At 32.9% G+C, this 18837-nt stretch overlaps 9 protein-coding genes across 9 annotated transcripts, besides 4 other annotated features; 5 read left to right on the plus strand and 4 right to left on the minus strand.

The window, feature by feature from the left end:
* Nucleotides 1-395: 395 nt before the first annotated feature.
* TA08685 (uncharacterized protein) lies at nt 396-3635 on the minus strand (the record flags this gene model as incomplete). Its single annotated transcript, XM_948054.1, has 11 exons — nt 396-1430; nt 1464-1625; nt 1686-1994; nt 2041-2541; nt 2573-2634; nt 2672-2743; nt 2774-3077; nt 3107-3188; nt 3219-3327; nt 3359-3511; nt 3551-3635. 11 exons carry the CDS (start codon nt 3633-3635, stop codon nt 396-398), a joined length of 2874 nt encoding a protein of 957 aa, XP_953147.1.
* A 308-nt stretch (nt 3636-3943) lies between these two features.
* Nucleotides 3944-4015, plus strand: a tRNA.
* Nucleotides 4016-4232: 217 nt separating this feature from the next.
* Nucleotides 4233-4298: a sequence feature (Signal peptide predicted for TA08690 by SignalP 2.0 HMM (Signal peptide probability 0.962, signal anchor probability 0.024) with cleavage site probability 0.845 between residues 22 and 23).
* Nucleotides 4233-6306, plus strand: TA08690 (uncharacterized protein; the record flags this gene model as incomplete). The annotated part of the gene is made up of 8 exons (XM_948055.1): nt 4233-4521; nt 4551-4618; nt 4666-4777; nt 4814-4887; nt 5110-5126; nt 5165-5761; nt 5802-5951; nt 5982-6306. 8 exons carry the CDS (start codon nt 4233-4235, stop codon nt 6304-6306), a joined length of 1632 nt encoding a protein of 543 aa, XP_953148.1.
* Nucleotides 4245-4313: a sequence feature (1 probable transmembrane helix predicted for TA08690 by TMHMM2.0 at aa 5-27).
* Nucleotides 6307-6479: 173 nt separating the features above from the next.
* On the plus strand, nt 6480-8326 carry TA08695 (uncharacterized protein; the record flags this gene model as incomplete). The annotated part of the gene is given in 10 exon segments (XM_948056.1): nt 6480-6697; nt 6734-6942; nt 6971-7057; nt 7091-7251; nt 7282-7454; nt 7472-7551; nt 7583-7716; nt 7733-7785; nt 7811-7973; nt 7982-8326. Coding segments are annotated over 10 exon segments (1623 nt in total).
* Nucleotides 8327-8522: 196 nt separating this feature from the next.
* TA08700 (uncharacterized protein) lies at nt 8523-9404 on the plus strand (the record flags this gene model as incomplete). Its single annotated transcript, XM_948057.1, has 7 exons — nt 8523-8699; nt 8728-8796; nt 8825-8899; nt 8929-9042; nt 9075-9156; nt 9188-9274; nt 9304-9404. 7 exons carry the CDS (start codon nt 8523-8525, stop codon nt 9402-9404), a joined length of 705 nt encoding a protein of 234 aa, XP_953150.1.
* Nucleotides 9405-9468: 64 nt separating this feature from the next.
* On the minus strand, nt 9469-10662 carry TA08705 (elongation factor 1-gamma, putative; the record flags this gene model as incomplete). Its single annotated transcript, XM_948058.1, has 2 exons — nt 9469-10629; nt 10654-10662. 2 exons carry the CDS (start codon nt 10660-10662, stop codon nt 9469-9471), a joined length of 1170 nt encoding a protein of 389 aa, XP_953151.1.
* Nucleotides 10663-11508: 846 nt separating this feature from the next.
* On the plus strand, nt 11509-12147 carry TA08710 (60S ribosomal protein L6, putative; the record flags this gene model as incomplete). Its single annotated transcript, XM_948059.1, has 1 exon — nt 11509-12147. One exon carries the CDS (start codon nt 11509-11511, stop codon nt 12145-12147), a length of 639 nt encoding a protein of 212 aa, XP_953152.1.
* Nucleotides 12148-12270: 123 nt separating this feature from the next.
* TA08725 (metallopeptidase, putative) lies at nt 12271-14575 on the minus strand (the record flags this gene model as incomplete). Its single annotated transcript, XM_948060.1, has 5 exons — nt 12271-12522; nt 12590-13777; nt 13807-13963; nt 13994-14094; nt 14198-14575. 5 exons carry the CDS (start codon nt 14573-14575, stop codon nt 12271-12273), a joined length of 2076 nt encoding a protein of 691 aa, XP_953153.1.
* Nucleotides 13891-13944: a sequence feature (1 probable transmembrane helix predicted for TA08725 by TMHMM2.0 at aa 167-184).
* A 130-nt stretch (nt 14576-14705) lies between the features above and the next one.
* TA08730 (uncharacterized protein) lies at nt 14706-16606 on the minus strand (the record flags this gene model as incomplete). Its single annotated transcript, XM_948061.1, has 7 exons — nt 14706-14803; nt 14835-14974; nt 15005-15185; nt 15215-15286; nt 15316-15781; nt 15812-16009; nt 16037-16606. 7 exons carry the CDS (start codon nt 16604-16606, stop codon nt 14706-14708), a joined length of 1725 nt encoding a protein of 574 aa, XP_953154.1.
* Nucleotides 16607-16877: 271 nt separating this feature from the next.
* Nucleotides 16878-18684, plus strand: TA08735 (uncharacterized protein; the record flags this gene model as incomplete). Its single annotated transcript, XM_948062.1, has 8 exons — nt 16878-16968; nt 17004-17188; nt 17220-17310; nt 17341-17480; nt 17513-17555; nt 17585-17699; nt 17729-17791; nt 17826-18684. 8 exons carry the CDS (start codon nt 16878-16880, stop codon nt 18682-18684), a joined length of 1587 nt encoding a protein of 528 aa, XP_953155.1.
* Nucleotides 18685-18837: the final 153 nt, after the last annotated feature.

The raw sequence follows: 18837 nt of genomic DNA on the forward strand, positions 1-18837 counted from the left end.
TCTCATGTGCCTATCATCTCTCCTTTAATTGACTTATTGATTGTTGTCTTATATTATTTTCATCTTACCTATCTACACATTTTCTATTTAAAATTTAAACTTTGAATAGCATTTTATATATTTTATTTTTGTCAATTCTACATCCTCTTTTACCCTCCTGGTATCTCTTGATGTTTCGTGTCGATTATTAACATATTTATTCCATTTCTTTTATAATTACTATATTCAGTAATTTAATTTTTAAAATTTCATAAAATTCCATCAATTATTAATTTATATATTGTTAACACATTATTTTGTCAATTTTTAGATTTGTATCAACCTTCTCAACAAACCAACCACTAAACTCAGTAAATTAATACACATTTAAAAATAAACTAAAATATACAGCATAATCACTTTAAATTACACAGATAATCGAAAGAATACGCGTTTGAAGCAAAGAGTCCTAGGATGTTAGCCCTAGACTCTCGGATTTGCCTAAGCAACAACAACATGATAGTTCTCAAGTCAGAAAGTGAGTCTTTAGATGTTTGAGACCCTGAATAATTTGATAGTGTACTTTGGTGAATCGAAAAAATCGCATTGAGCCAGACAAGGTGAAGACCTAAATGTGTAGTTCCGTTGGTAGAGTAGCTGTTTAGCACATTCCTAATAAAATTTAGGAGTACCAGAAGGAGAGTGGAGTCAAGTGAAGAAACAAGAGATGATATTTTACTTGTTGGAACAGCTTCGTAAACTTTGAGCATCATTTTAAAGTTGTTCATTGCAAGTGCCAAGATAAAGGAGCTCACGAAGTCATTATTCTCAAGATGTTTTAGAATTGCTGTTTTGGTTACACTTTTGGTTATAATTTGGGGCTGGAAGTTGTGGACAGATTTAAGCATTTGATTCGTGTACTCTACATTCCTCGTGACGTCCAGAGAGTATATAAATACACCCTGGGATGTTGATACGGCAAATTGTCTTCCATCAGGTGAATAATTAACTTCCCAAACATTAAATCGATCCTGCGTCACTTTAAACTCTCCTACTTCTACTCCTGGAAGGGACTTGTGGGCCTGAATTCTACTCAACTTCCTTGAATCCTCAAACATCTCCTCGTCGGAAAGATCAAGTTCGTTCACTGAGAACCCGTAATCAGTCATGTATTTAGAACTCAAGAACCTTTTTAGGCCTGAAAGTGAGTTGTTTCTCGTCAGTGTGTGGACATGTAGTAGTAGGTAGTTTTCCGTGCTATAGACGGCTACGTGTGGCGAGTTTTTTGCTGTACACACTATCATTGTTCCACATGAAGAGTATGAGAGTGAGTTGAAATAGTTATTTCGATTAATACTGTGTGGATCCTTCTTTATGTTTATTGCTGAAAATGCCTCTGTATAATGTCTTCCTGGATGAATATCTCTTAAACCGTCAATTGACCCGATTTGCTAAATAATCAGTAATCAAAATAATTAACCTACTTCCACGTTATCTAGATCCCAGAAAAGAATCTGGCCACTTAGTATCGATGCTGCCAATATTGAATTTCCTCTAGGATCAAATGCTGTTGATATTACACTTGAGGTGTTAAGCACTGATTCCACTGATCCTGCCTTATCTTTTCTACCAAAAACATTCCAAATCTAAAAATGAAAATACTCAATTAATATTTGAAATAAACTATAAATTTGGTAAATATTCACCTTAATTGTGTTGTCCCATGATGAGGATACTAGGAAACCGTTGTATGATGGGTGTGGATGGAATGAAACTGATGTTACAGGAGCTGTGTGGCCTACGAGTTCATCTAAAACCTTTCCCGTTTGTATTTGCCATATGAAAACGGAATTGGTTTCACCTTTAGTTCCTGCCGCTACTATTGTTCCTGATCCATCAACTGCAACACTTGTGTATTGAGTTCTGATTGAAGTTAGGACCCTGAAGTTTTTGAACCTAAATAGGTCAAAACATCTAACAGTGCCGTCTAATGAAGCTGATATCAATGCATTTCCCTAAATTTTAATCAGTTTGTACTATAAATAGATATATGTTAATTACCTGAGGTGTAAATGCTATAGCCTCAACTGAAGCGCTATGTTCAGTCAGTGTTACATAGCATAAGCCTGTATTGTTATCCCATAGCTTCACTTTTCCATCGAATCCTCCTGTTGCCACTAGAAACCTTGTTCCCATTCCCAAATTTTTACTAGACAGTGCTCTATCGAAATCCTGTTTATTTTCTGCCAGACTTCCCAATCTTTCTAGATTGGAACCATACGAAAATGAACAACACCTAACTCCTCCTAGGTGCGCCTGTTGTTTCATTACAAACGTTTCACTTTTCCACTCCCACACTACAATCGTTCCCGTTTGTGAACACGCTAGTGCTATCCACTGTCCGTCACTTGTTATGTCAACCGAGTCAATAACTGGGATTTGTTCTCCTATTTTGAGTGTGTAGATTGTTGTCAGTTCCGGCACATTATATAGACCAAATGTTCCTCCAGTGAAACCAACAACAAATAATCCGATATTAGCGTTAAACGTGACCACGGATACCTATAATCTTGTTTTTAACTAAATTACTTACGGTTGAGTTTGACGGCTGGTTACAGTATCCTTTAGTTTCTCTTATCCACGTTTGTTGATTTTCTAAACAATATAATTTATGCTTATAAATGTCTTGTACCTTTTATATTGTTTGATTTTCTTAGGAAATTCATTTTACTCCTTGATCCTATCTGTTTTGCTGAATTATCGCCTAACAATTATTTAATGAAATCATAATTACTTTCAGTCACATCTGATCTCTTCCATATTATTATAACTCCTTCTTTCGATACACTACAAATCCGGTTCATATCATTTGTGAAGAATGCCGCCTTTACTGATCTTCTGTGATCTACAAATGCCACTGGTACGAAAGTTTCATCTGGCTCTACACACCAAAGCCTAACTGTCATATCTTTGGAACTTGTGACTATATATTTAGAGTCCTTCGACCAATCTAGACTATTAATATTTTCCATATGTCCTGTAATTTCCAGGTGTAGTGTCATTCTCCAGCTCAACTTTTCATCTGGAGATAACCAAACCTATGATTTATCATTGGATATTAACATACTAGTAATTTCTTTTGTATTGAAATTGCAAAGTATTTCCCATCAGGGCTAAAATTCGCGTGGATTAATCTTTTCTTTTGTGTACTAATAATCATTTATTCGATGAAAACTAACTTTAAAGCGTTGAACTGCTTGCTTTCAGCCGTAGAAATATTACTTGTAGACTTAAATTGTAGTCTATGTACTATTTTATCTCTAATTAGGTTTAGAATATATCCAAATCCTGAGCATAATTAATCACGATGATTAAATACCATTATCGTCAACAAGTATTGACAGTGGTTTTGATGGATGATTTGCTATTACTACTATATTAGTTCTAGTTTCAGAATTGAGTGTAGAGCTTATATTTGTTTGTAAATCATATATATTGATGCGATTTCCTACAGGAGCCAGAACACAGGAGGCTGTAAACAATTTATACACTTATTTATATAATATATAACAATATATATAACCATCAGGGTTGAAGCATATCCTTCCTCCAGAATACTGTGACCCGCAGATGTTAGCTAGATGGTATAACGCCATTATTACAAATATTTTACAGATTAATCATTTTAATTAAAATACAATTTATTTATAAATTTAAAATTAAAAAAATAAATAATCATAATTAATATAATTTAATTATCGATATTATATGATTAGACTATAGAAGGCTTATTATAATGTAATATTGTTGTTATAATTGTGTTCAAATTCTTGATTATCATATTAAACATGATCAAACACACAAAACGGTGTTAGTAAAAAAACTCTAAATACAACCTAATTTTACAAAATACTAGTTTCCATATTAAAAATGTCCTAATAATAAAATTCAAAGTTCCTATCGAGCCACCTTAGCATAGTGGTAGTGCATCTGACTTGTAATCAGAAGGTCGGGGGTTCGATCCCCCCAGGTGGCTTTTAAAAATGATAATGATAATATTAATTATTTAATTAGAAATGAGATAAAAACTATAATTTGTGTGATTTTTTAAATTACAATCACAATTTGTTGAGATTTATATTATCCACATATTCATTCAACTATTTGTTGTTGTTAACATTTTTAATTATTCTCTAAAATTTGTATACAAATTCTTTATCAAATTCTTAATTATATAACGATGATTCATTCAAATGTGTGAAAGATACTTGATCATAATATTAATGATACATTTGGCACTAATTCATTACACATCATGTTTCTCTTTAAATTTTATAAATAACAAATCATCTAGAAATGATAATTACGTTGAAGATGTCGTTAAACTTCCATCCTCTATAAAATATAACATTCAAAATGTGAATTCTATTCCAACAAATGAGGATAATATGTTTTCAAGGATACTTCAGAAAAGAGTAGAAATAGATTCTGATAAGAAAATACAGGAAATTAACGAAACAATAGAGGATGGTTCATTGATAGGTATGGAAATGATATTAACTTATTTTCAGATCCGTTAACTAAGGATAAATTATTCCAGGAAGAACGAGAAGAAAATGAAAAAAAGCTAGAGAAAAAGGTTTAAAACTTATAAATATTTATAATTATTATAATTAATAATTTCAGGAAGTTTCTCTGGATACATCTGGTGAAAATTATAAGGAGGGAGTTGAATCGACATCAGGAGAATTCGGTGATATCTCTAACAAGCTACAATCCGACGGTGTAGAATCAACGGGTAAATATTTAAAATAAAATAATTTAAACATTTTAGAAGCTGACGAGATTCAATTAAGAGATAACTTATTGAATAAATTGATCAAGTCACAACACAAAACAGTTTTTGGGGTTTAAAATATTTTTCTAACACACATTTTAATATTTTTCCTATAATTTAATTGAATATTTATTTAATTATTTTATGACTAGTTTTAAATTTTTGTTCATTTAAATTAATATTTTTAATCGTTTCATTTATAATCAAACGGTTTAATAAATTTTAAATACTCAGTACATAATCTAGATCTTCATAAAAAAATATGAATGAAGTTGAGTTAAATGATATTTCAGATTTATACTCTAATAAAGTAACTTAATATAAATAATATTTAATTCAGGACTGTAGGAGGGTCTCACTTAGGAGAAAAATAAAATCGACAAGGTACTCGGGTGAAGAATATAACTGCGAAGGATACGAAACTACAAACAACTTAGCCAATTCTACACACATCAACGTTGAAGATGAGATTAAAACATGGGATTTCTTCTACACATATGACAGGGCCTCCGACTATCCATTTTCAGGATTCAATACTACAGAAACTGTTAGAATAATTACACAGGCGTTAAGCAAATTGAGACCTAGGAGGAAATCATGCTTAGTTTCAGATTCAGACGTTGTTCTGGAAGTTGGTCACGGGAAGTTCCCACTAATTTGGGATTTGAGGAATTATTTTGGACAGTTTTTGTATTTTGGAATTGAATTTAGTGTTATTGCTTTTGAACAGGCTGTTATTCATAGATTCAATAATATGTGTTCTCCTTCAGAAGCATATGACAAAGATGTCGAATTTCTTTCAATGAATTCACTAAACTATTTCAATTCTGATGGAACAAGTAACCTTAACCTTATTTTCCCAAATGATACTGAAAGTACAAGACTTAAAGCAGGGATGGTTAACATAGCTCTGGGTAAAAGCTTTTTGGATTATCTTAGCTGCAGGTACTTTATATTCTAGGTGGGAAATTCAAAATGAATTCAGGTTAACACTTAGCGTAAGTGTTTCGAATTGGAATTTAGAACCTAGAATACCACAAGGGGTTGTTGAAATGTTTGACTCAGTATCGCAAGCATTAAGAGATTTTAAATCCGATGGAAAATACTCTTCCTTGTTTGTACTAGTTGAACCATAGTATGTCATTAACGATATATTTATTTTCAGTGATATTGTGAAATTCAAGGACCATATTGGAATAATTACAAAAGTCATTTACACATCAACATTTGTAAAACAAAGCGAGTCGAGATATTTGAGATTAGTATATGCACAAAGGGACAAGAAGACAAAAGCAGTTTGCTATGCATTGGCCAAAGTTGATTATACCTATCATGATTATCCTGAACTTCGTGATGACATGTACAAAGTTACATGTAACGTCTATTCATTTGGTCCATCAACAGACGAAGACTGGTTACTTCCTCAAACTGTTCCTCCAAAATGGCAAAGTAATGACAGTAAGGATTTTGACAACTTAACATTACTTTAATAACTAATTACGTTACACATTCCCCATGATTACATGGGTGTGTATAATATTTTGTATTAAATTGTTCATATTAAATCATATTTTAATAATGTACATATCTTGGTATCTAGGTGTAATTTTTAAATTTAATCATCGCAATGTTAAGATAAATTTATCTTTTGAAGGATTCTATAATGATTAACATTCCTTCTGTGATAATAAATTTATTAATTTTGACAAAAATGTCATTAGTAAAACCTATCACATGTAATTATAAATTCTGTTATCTATCATATAATATGAACGAGTTGAAAACCACTCCGAGGTCCAAGTTCCTATTATACACAGATTTGCTTGAAACTTCATTCGAAGAACTAGAAGTTACCAAAATTGAAACTTCAAAATACGCACCGTAAGTTATATATTCAATTTTTCATTTATTTAATAGTTATCCATACTACGATGCCCCCAAGAACTTATTTTTCAACACATCAAAGTTAACTAAATTCAATGAAAATAGAAATGATGATATACAAGAGTCTGAAATCCAAACCGAATATATGAAAAACGCCAAACTTAGAAGGTTTTGGGCCAAATTAACTATAATTTTTAGGAAAGGAAGGAGAGTAACACCTGTTGATAAAAGTCCACTTTCTGGTATACAACAAAATTCACATGATTTCAGAATTAAATCGAGCTATTGGAAATAACTTTAAAGATTATGTTTATTCAGAACAAGAGCCAAGGAAGGAGAAAATTAAAGTATTATTTAGTAAAATTAATAAAATTTAGGTTGATCTATCAGAATATGACAAGATAAACCCAGGACTTGGACCATGGCCAAGTTATGAAGATTTAAAGAAAAACGGGATGGATGTTAACACATCAATGATTATTGAACTTGACCCCCGTGATGAATTGGAGAAAACACTAATTACTAAACCTTCTAAAAGAGGTGAAATTAAGGTAAATTTTAACATCCAAATGGATTTTTAGACAATAGCTGAGGCACGTGAGTCACAACAAAGGTGGCTTGAAAGAAGTCAAAGTGAAGGTAAGATTAAAATAATAATATTCTATTTAATAGATTGGCCTTTGACGTATGAAGAGTTTAAGGAGCTTCCACTTGACATGAGGGAAGCTTACTATGAAAATAGATTCAAAGTCAGGTACTCAATTCATTAAGTTATAAATTTATTAGTGAGATGGATGAACAATTTCTTATGGTCTTGAATTACAGACGAGCACTTGAAAATAAAAAGGTTAGTTGAGTTTATTATAAAATTTTAGGCGAGAGAACTGAATCCTATGGAGTTTGATTTAATTGAGTCGGACCACAAATACACACCCAAATACACACCAGTTCTAGAAGACCTGAAAAATGTTAGCTATATAATTCTAAAAATGTTTAGTGGGATGATCCTCTGGAATGTGCTTGGAGACTTAGAGCGAACGAGGCAATAAGGTATTCATAGTAACCAAACAAATATATCAGGGACTGTGTATCATATGGATGGCCAGCTAGAGGTTTGAGATTTCACTCAGGAATTGACGTTTATGATATTACATGGCTGCCAGGAGTTGTAAAAATACTAGTTGTGAGGACCAGGAACGAGTGTGATAACATCAGTGCGGATGAGCTGAAGCTCATGTTATTGAAACTAGGTTATATAAACTTAATTAATAGAGTTTAGAGAAAAGACTGGAACAATTGGATGAAGAGGAACATACTGAAGTGATGAAAAACCACATGTTGGCACTTTGTTCTAAACCAGATCACAGCAAAGTATTACACTCGAGAAGAGAATGGAATGAGAACACTGGAAAGAAAGTCGTAATAAAGATGAACGATTTAGAAAAAACTGAATATAAAGGAGTGTTGATGGGATCAGACAGTGTATTTGGAATAAATATCAAGGTTGATGATAAGAAAATAACATTACCACTCCCATTTGTTTATGAGGTTTCAACAGTTAATAAAAATGTATTTATAGATCGTTTTGGACTAAAACATTGTATTTCATTTTTAAATTTAAAATGATTTTTTAATTTTAGAATTTTATTTTACACATTCTTTATGTGTTGTAAATTAGATTAGAATTATAAGATTTTTCATAAATAAGGGATCTTATGTAAAATGTAATTATAAAATTTTGCATAAGTAATCTTGGATCCTTAATGTAAAATAGAAATAAAATTTTATAAATTGTCATAAAATTTATGATTTTTCATTTTAAATGGCAGATGATGTTGTTGAGCTGGATTCCAGCGAATCGGAGTGCTCTTTCGCGGAGTTTGATTTAAACGAATGGTTTAAGTATTATAATGACCTTTGTTTCAACGGAACCATCCCTCACGTGGAGTTGTCCTGGAGTAAAAGGATGACCAGATGTGCAGGAATATGCCAAGTCAAGGTATAAGTGTTGTTTTATAGATGTTTAGCCTGAAGGAATATGCCGTATAAGGCTTAGCGAGGCTCTACTCAAGTACAGAACAATTAAAGATTGCAAGGTAATTACTTTATTTTAATGCTTGTTAGGAGACTCTGTTACATGAAATGATCCATGCGTATCTCATCTTAAACAGATTAGACCGTATGTTCGCACACGGGCCGGTTTGATTGTATGTTTTTATTATTTTTAGAAATTTATTTGGCAAATGAAGAGAATTAACGAGATGACAGGGCTCAATGTAACTGTGTTCCACGATTTTAATGATGAAGTTAATTACTACCTTAAACACATTTGGAGATGTGACGTAATTTATATACTCAGATGTTGTTGTTTTAGGGTATTTGCAGGTTCAAAGAGCCTTTTTTCGGATACGTTAAACGTGCCGTGAACCGGAGTCCAGGCCCAAATGACCTATGGTGTATGAACTAAAATGAATGTTAGTTATTTAGGGGATAAACACGAAAAGGAGTGCGGTGGTAAATTCATTAAGATCTCAAATGATTTAAATGTGTCGACTAAGAATCGAGTCAACAAAAGTACGATTGAATGGTGTCATTTTGTTCAGATAAAAAAATCCATAACAACACAATTGAAAAGTACTTTAACAACGGTATGGATGATACTGACGATATGGGCTCAGTCAGCGCGCCAATCATCATTGACTGAGATTAATAACTATGGAACGAATTGTTTAAAAATAATATTGTAGTATATACTTGAACAAATTAATTTATTTCCAGACCTTACAGTCGGCTATTGGCACTCCATCAATCTCGTCACAAGCGCAGAAATAGTCCTCAACTAGTTTCTTGTCCTGAGGTTTTGTTACATCAAGTTTCCTGAATGTATGGAACTCGTAAGAAGGGTGCTCTGTCATTAGTGCTGGCAGTTCAGTTCCCCTGACCAACCAGACGCCCTTGATGTCAAAGTTCCCGCTACTGCCCATTACATTAAGTACGCCGAACGAATAGTGCCTAAATTCAGTCTCGAACCTTTGCAAAAATCCACTCAGCATGTTCGACGTGAAGACCTCAGACTTACACTCGTCTTCAAGCTTATTGTATACCATATAGTAGAAGCTCCAACCTTCTGGGTCGAATCTTTCCCAAAGCCATGGCATCGCCTCCTTGTATAAGTCGCCTTTGCAGTTACTATATGTCTTCTTCCACTGGTCGAGAACAAATGATGTCGGTGGAAGTAAGTCCATTGGGTTTTTGGGTTTCTTAGCTGGTTCAGACTTCTCTTCGACATTGTTGGCTGGAGCCTTGCCGTCTAGTCTTCCTGTTGATTTGTAATTTTCAACCATTTTCAGGAACTTTTGGAATGAGTCACTCGCCTTAACAGTCCTCAAAAACCTTGCTAGGTGGAGTAGTTCCTTCTCTAAGTACTCTGCGTCTAGCCTCTTTTGATGAACTAGGTGGTCTAGTGAAACTGCACATACTAGATCTGCTGGACTGAGCTTTTCTGCCACCAAAAATGTCTTCGTTGCGAGATAATTGTTTAGTGAAACTACAACTTTTGAAAGGTCTGAGTTTGATCCTCTTGTCACAACTGATGACTTGTCGAGTTTCGTTTCAAAATCAAGTCTTGAATAGAAAAACTCAACCCAACTGCTTGTGTCACTTCTTTCAAAGGCTGATTTTTCGTCTGTTCCCTTAGACACATGATCCAGTAGGTGTCTGCATACTGTTACGTGTCCGCAGAAAGTTCCTAAATCCTTGTCCAGAACGAGTGTTACTGCGTGTTTGAGTTCTGAGAAGGCGTTTTTTTTTGCCTGTGAAGCGCAGCATGTGCCTTTAGCCACTTCAAAGTCAAAGTTTACGTTTGCCCATGCTGCTGTGACTAGAACGCTCTTTGTTCCGTAGTCTTCAAGGTCAACTCCAACAACTTTCTAAATCATTATTAAATGAAAAACCCTTACCATTTTCTAGATTAATAAAAGGATATATCACAGATTTCAAGACTGAATTTACTAATAATATATTATATTTAAATAGAACAAAAGGAAAGAATTAGAAAAGAATTTATAGTAAATTTACGTTATGGAATCTTACTGCCTCACAAATAATCTACGAAATTAATGTTTAAAATTATAATACATAGAATTATTAAATAATTAAGATAGTCCGATAATATATCATAAAATTGTGAATAATATAATATATTACAACAAATTATTTGTGTATTAATTGATTACATACACATCATCTACTTAGAGTATCTACATAATATAATTAAATTGTGTATTAAAACAAGATCAAAATTATACATAAGAAAGATAAATTTTTATATAAATGAATCAAAATTTTATATAATATGAAAATATTTATATTTTTTGAAAAAGTATTTTAAACCATCCTTCTATGACACATTAGTTATATCACTAGAATATAAGTTTCTCTAAATGTTATAATGATGATTCAATGATTTTTAGTTAAGCAATACAATCATTTGTTTACATTATATACCTTAATATCTTTTACGTATTACCCATGGGGCTATTAGTTAAATAAATAACCGTTAAATATACTGACATAATTGATTATTTAATTAACTTATTATAGTTGTTGGAATTTTTTGTAGATCATTGTATGATAATATTATCTTACATTTTGGTTTTATTATTTTGACTTGAAAGATTCTACACTATTTACTGTATTAATTTTTTTATTTACCATAAAACAATAATTAATTCTTTATAAAATATTATCAAGATTATTTTTGTTTCAATCTGAAACCAAATTTTTAATTAGTTGAATAAAAGATTACAATGACTGCAGTTTCAAGGACTCTTAAACCCAAGGTCAAATTAAATAGAAGAAAGACAGTCGTAACGAGAACTGGTAAAACTAAAGTTGTAGGTCGTAAATATGCGAGCGCCCCTAAAGTACGCGAAAGTTTAAGACCGGGAGCAGTTTTGATCTTACTGACAGGAAGTTACAAAGGAAAGCGTGTAGTTTTATTGAAGGTCTTGAAAAGCGGACTTCTATTGGTGACTGGACCATTCTCGTTTAACGGTGTTCCTCTGAGGAGAGTTAATTCTAGGTACGTGATTGCAACATCAACAAACGTGTATGAGTTTGCCGAGTTTGATGGTAGCTCACTGAAGTCCTCAGTTGAAAGAGCAGTTTCAGATCTTACAGACGAAAGTTTCGGAAAGTCTAAGGAGACTAAGCTTGCAGAGTTCAAGGACCGCAAGAAGAAGAACAAGAATAAGGACTCGATGTTTGTTGACGAGCCTTCGGTTCCAGTAAAGTCCCCAGAACTTTTGAGTAAACTCAGGGCTCTCCAGAGCAAGGTTGACGACGTATTGGTTCCTTCACTTAAAAAGTCAGAACTCTTGACAAAGTACCTAAAGTCAAGGTTTACTCTAAGGAACAACATGTACCCACACCTACTCAAGTTTTAATTTTCTCGAGTATACTATATGTATATATATACATATATCTACATATTTATATAACATGTGTATATAATGGGTAAATCATAAAATAGTAAATTAAAGTGAAATTTATGAATTAAATATTGTGGATTAGTTAGATTTAAATGAGTGTTGAGTTTGAGTTTCGGTTATCAAGTCTCCAGTTGACTTGATTTTAATGTTGGAAACCTTGTTTTTCTGATCTCTGGGGTTGATCCTGAGCACACCCATCTCAAGCCTACCCTCAATTGCCTTTAATATCTCATCGTAGTTTAAAGTCTCGTACTCCACCAAGGCCTCAGAAAGCCTATGGAGCTGGTTAACATTGTTCTTTATGATTGTAACAGCCCTAGCATATGATTCCTACAAATCATTTTATTATCAACTAAAAGGGTTCATGAATAAATAATTGTTGTGAATAATAAAATACATCGAGAATTGATTGGACTGTTGAGTCTATTTTCTTCCTCAAATCTTCACTCAGTTCTTTATAGCTTTGAGTGTCTACGAACATTGGACCCACAACGTCCTTAAGTCCAACTCCAAACTGCATGACCTGAGAAATTAAAATTAAAATTTTGAAAAATACCAGAGTCTTGGCAATTTCAGTGGCTCTCTTTAAATCACTTTGACATCCTGTAGTCACGTTTTCTTTGCCGTAAATGACCTCCTCTGCAGCCATACCCCCCATTAGAACATCGATTTCAGCCTTGAGCTCGTTCATCCTAGTATCCTTTTTCTCTTCTGGTATTTTCCATGTGACACCGAGGGTGTTACCTCTTGGAAGAATTGTTGCTTTGTGGACCTTCGTGGCCGAGTTTGTGTGGAGACTTACTAGAGTGTGGCCTCCCTCATGGTATGCCGTCGACTTCCTTTCACGCTCATTTATTAACGGTTTGCCCTTCAAACCAACAACAACTCTATCAAAAGCCTCCTCAAGTGCAGTGGCTGTTATTGCTGAAAGGCCCTTGACAGAGCATTTGAGCGCAGCCGTGTTTAATATGTTGAAAAGGTCAGCTCCTGTCATACCCACAGTGCGCTTAGCCATCGTTGTAAGGTCGATGTCACTAGATAAAATCATTTTGCTAGCGTAGTGTTTAAGTATTTCTAGCCTTCCCTTCATATCAGGTAGAGGTATATACACTGTTTTATCTAATCTTCCAGGTCTCACTAGTGCTGGGTCAAGGCTTTCAGGGAAGTTAGTTGCGCAGAGAACAACTATTCCCTCGTGTTTCGCAAAGCCGTCCAACTCAACCAGGAGCTGGTTCAAGGTCATTCTAACACTGTTGTGGTCCATTGATGACCTTCTACTTCCCACTGCGTCCAGTTCATCTATGAAAACTATGCACGGCGAGATTGATTTTGCGGTTGTAAAGAGGTCTCTTATTCTCCTTGCTCCAACTCCTACAAACATCTCTTCAAATTCTGACCCTGAGGCGTGAATGAACGGCACTCCAGCTTCACTTGCCAGTGCTCTTGCAATGAGTGTTTTTCCTGTTCCTGGGCTTCCTGCCAAAAGTATTCCTTTTGGTAGTTTAGCTCCAAGCTTTGAGAATTTTGCTGGTTCCTTTAGGTACTCTATCATTTCCTCGAGCTCTTCCCTGACCTCATCACATCCCTAATAATTCTTTTAATATTTATACTTACCTTTACGTCATCGAATGTTGTGTCAGACTCGTCTGGTGTTATTACTTTGAATGAGTGTTTCATACTTCTATGTAGGTTCTGGTTAAACATGAGTATAAAGCTTCCAAAGAACAGTGCCAGAGTTGAAAAAGAAACGAACTTCTTCATGAATTTCCACCTAAAAGTTATTACTTGTTTAAAAGCTTACACATTATTCCCTGATGAGGGGTTAACTACTACGTGGATTGGGTTCTTTTCATCCACCTTGAGGTGTAACTCATTGCGATCTAACAAATTTAAAATTTTATCCTAAAATTTATTATTAATTTGTTAATTAGTTGAAATATTAAATATTATGTAGTTAATTATGTTAAAAATTAATTATAAAACTTATTTATTAGTTTAAACTAACATTTAATTTATTATCTGTAAAGTTTGTGTTTGGTTGCTCCACCAGAGGTCTAAGGGATCTACTATAAAGTGTATTGGATAAAACCAGAGCCCTTAAATATTCCTTTAAAACTCCTTCATCTTTAGGGAATGCATTGTTATGGCAGGATTCAACTGCTCTAATCACAATCTTTGGATCATAATTATTTGCTTCTCTCAGGTTTAGTTCATTTAGTTTCCCTCTAAGTATATCTTCATCTATTGATCTTTTTAAGCTGTATATTCTTGTTGAAGAGTGGGTGATTGAGCGTTTTGGTACATAAAACGAGTAGGCGATTCCTCCGATTCTTCCCTTATGGGATAAACCCCTAATAAGAGCTATTGTATATTTCCTTATCATTTAATTATTAATTTAAATTAAAAAATAATTTATAATTATAAAAATTTAATATACTAAATAAAACAAATGATATATTGTGATAAACACAACATTTACTAAATTAAATTAAATTAATTTTCATTTTTCAACTTTAATCATATTCTCCTTGAATTTTAGCAACATTTGTATATGTTATGTCCGTTTCATTATCTTGGGTGTATCGGAACAGTGGTAGATCAATATACTCGCCTAATTGTTTATTTATACTTTATACACATACCATTATGGAACACTGATCTCTTTGTATCAAATGATACAAAACTTCTCGGCTCACTTGATATCTGTTCTACTAATTTTTGTCTGGCGTAATATGCATTTTTGAAGTTATTAAACCTTAAAACTATCCACTGAGGGTCCAAACTACATACATATTCATTCCATATATCTTACTCTGTTAAAGAATCCTTTTTTATATCCTCTATCATTCCTGGGTCTATATGATTATCTTCAATTTGTTTGTTCTCCTCTTGTGTGTTTAAGTCTTTCATATTCTTTTCCGCTGTTACCACCATTGAACTATTGTTTTTCTTCTTTCTCCTTACCAACGGCGTTATTTTACATGTACTAAATTCTAAAAATTCATTTTAGGGTTTTTATTACCGTGAGTTTGGTTTTCATAGTCAGAATCGTCATATATATCCACCAAAGTGTTTGCTATAAACTGAAGTGCTCCTAAAAAGTTTGAAAATCTATTTTGGTACCTGACATTTTCTTAAACGGAGGATAAATTGCTGTTATAAGACTATGTTTATATTCAGCAAATTCTGGGTATATCATCCTCCCAAAGAACAGAATTCCGAAAACTCTAATGTTTGATGAGCAAAGTGAGTTTCTGTCCTCATGATTTTGAAATTCTAAACTTTCTAATAATTTAAATAACATACCAACTATAGCGTACAAGGGTGAATATTTATCCTTTGGATCATAATTATGGTTTTTACTCATATTGTTTGGGTTCACAAATCTAGCCAGTGGCGGTACTCTGTCGTCAATAATCTCAATATTCTTCAGTGGACCGAACTTAGATAATACATCGCTCAATTTTCCCTTCAAGTGATCAAATTCAATAAATGGCAAGTTATATATGAATGCGAATCTCGACTCTTCCATCTTCTTTTTATTTATATTCTCGTCATTCCACTCGATGCTTGCTTCATATACAGCTTTCTACATTTCATTAATATAATTTATTCGTACCGTTATGTTATGATCTCTAAGGAACTTTACTTTATTAATCTTGAGGTATCTCATCAATAACTTTCTTTTTGCGGTTTTATTTTTAGAGGCCTTTTCTTCCAGAACCTTTTCACGAATTTCCTTGGCTCTCTGCACGTTTGAGAATTTCTCCAAAGTGTCAATCCCATACGATGATCTCAGCGTTTCAAATGAGTTATCCTGAAAATATACAATTTATATACTTACATAGTTCAGTATATATCGTACTCTTAACATTGAGTACATATCATGCGATGTCAACAAATCGATACATCTTATTAACCATCTACTCAGCATCTCATGGTCAGACTGAGGGTTATGTTTCGATATACATTTTAGGAATTTTGATAAATACTGTTTTCTATGAAGTTCTGTTTTCCTTTTAGGTGACGTCTGATATGGTGCCAGAACGTGGTTATTTATCTTTATTATTGTATCGAAATCAAAGTTATTATATGAGTAGAGGAGAAAGTTCTTGTGAGAGCTTCTACAAAGTTGTTTCTGGTTCAAATTCAAAGTTGAGGAATCATCAGCTAATGTTATGGAATCCTGAATATTATGCGATTGTTCGAAGGAATTAGTATTTTTGGTAGAAGTTGGTTCATTTAAATTATGATTTTTTAAAATATTATTTGTACATCGATTAGTTGTTGTATAGAAAGAGTTTAATTTGCGATATAATGGAACAAATTTAAATATGTTAGAAACATTAAAATATCCTTTTGATATATTTGAGATGAAATAAGGGTTTGTATGAATTAAATGATAAATAATCATATTTGTGCAATGTGATATAATATTTCATTTTATTAAAAATACAAATAAAAATTTATAATACAAAAATATAATATGCTTCTAATTTAAAATATAATTTATTAAAAATATATTAATTATACTATATCTTATACACTATACCCTTAATACTGATTAATAATATCACTTCATTTTTCTAAATTTATTATTAAAATTTGTATAATATTATATTTATATTATTTATAAATAATTTTAATTAAACTATTAAATAATAAATGTAACATTAGTAGTCTCAATGCCCAGAAAAACTAAAAACAAATCTTCTAATCATAATAATCATTCAAATTCTAACAAATTAACTAACGGAGATGATATCGCAGATGATGGTATTCTCTTTATAGTTTTAAATTATTTTTTATAGATTTTGATTCTACTGACGAATCTGAAGATAGCTCAGCTGAATTACTTACACATAAAGTTGAGGATAATATATTCAAAACCTTGATGAAAATTAAGAATGATGATCCTGATATCTACAATTATGACCATAAATTCTTTAACGACTCGGACTTTGAACCAGATGAAGATGATAAATCAAATAAAACCGTAACTATAAATTTAAATAAATTTATAATAGGAGAAACCATTTACATACTCTGATTTAGTTCGTGAAACACTATTGAAAGATGGTTCTGAAGCTTTTGAAAATGACCAACTTAATCCCAACGGTATTTAACTATAATTTAAATTGTTATTAGGGCTTTCATATGATGATGAACAGAGTTTACTCAAGAAAGAGTTTTTAGAGGCTTCCAAAACTATAGACGATTCGGAATTTTTAACTAAAAGTGACTCAATTGACGTGATTCCAGAATTGATACCATCTCGAACCATATCTGTACCTAATAATTAAAATATTAAAAATTTTAGGATAAACCTTTAAGGGAAAGTGAATTGATTTCAAGTTATTGGGGTGTGTTTCTAAGTAATAAAAATGTTTAGCTTCACAGGGAAAACTTGACGAGAATGAAGAGTTTTTGAAGGACTACATACTTAACCAGAGATGGAGAGAAGACAGACTTGAGAATTTTAAAGTCGACCATACCCTACAGAAAATGTAACCATTGAAATTATGATAATTTTTAGTGACGAATATGATGAAGAACATATTGAGAAGGCTGATGAGTTTGAACTAAAATACAATTACAGGTTTGTAAATTAGTGATGTTAATGTGAGTTATAGATATGAGGAAGAAGATGGAGCAAAAATCATTGGATATCCCAGAAATATAGAAGATTCAGCCAGGAAACCGGATGAACGAAGACGTCAGAAAAGACTTGAAAAGAAGAAACGGAAGTTGGAGGAGAAAGTTAGAAGAGATGAGAAGATCAAAAGACTGAAGAATCTGAGAAAATCAACGTTTGAGAAGATAAAGGAAATAGAATCAACTGCTGGAGTAACTATTAAACATGATGCAATTGATTTTGACGCACCATATGATCCAGCACAACACGAGCGTGACATGAAGAAAATAATAGGTCTAGGGTACGATAAGCAGGACGACAATTACGATTCTGACTTGAATCCTGAAATGTGGTGGATGTGTGACGACTGTAAGAAAGGAATCCCGTCAGGACAAACACATTATGACTGTAAAGAATGTGACGACTTTACTTTGTGTGAAAAATGCCTAACAGTTACTGGTCACGAGCATAAGGACTTTGAGGGCAAGAATGTTCCAATAATTTGTGCTCCGCCTGAGGAAATTGAGAACTACGACCTCGACTACGAAGACTATATCGGTGACATGCCAGTCAAGTTCAAGTATCGTAAAGTTGAGCCTTACCCGTGTGATATAAATGTAGTTCTCGAAAAGTCTGACAAAGAGTTAAACCAAATCATGCCACTGAAGCACCTGATTGGCTATGACTTACCAAACCCTAATGATATAAAGGTCCGTAAGCCTCGAAAGAATAAAGAAGTCAAAATGACTGAAAGGAAGAGGAAACAAATGTTAAAGGCCATGACTCCATACAACGTTAACAGGGACAGACTTAAAGCCTTTGGCCTCGATAAGAAATTTAAACGCCATAAGCAATAGAATATAATTTATAAAATAGAATTACATTGGATTAGTTTATGTTTCTAATTAGCCGGAATAAGGGTTCCCGGTGTTTCTGTACTTTGCATTTAGTAAATTCCTCCTACACTGACCCAGTGATTTTTTTAGCTGAATGCACTCTTCTCCAACATC

The sequence above is a fragment of the Theileria annulata genome, chromosome 4 (assembly GCF_000003225.4).
Source record: "Theileria annulata chromosome 4, complete sequence, *** SEQUENCING IN PROGRESS ***".
Classification (NCBI taxonomy): domain Eukaryota; phylum Apicomplexa; class Aconoidasida; order Piroplasmida; family Theileriidae; genus Theileria; species Theileria annulata.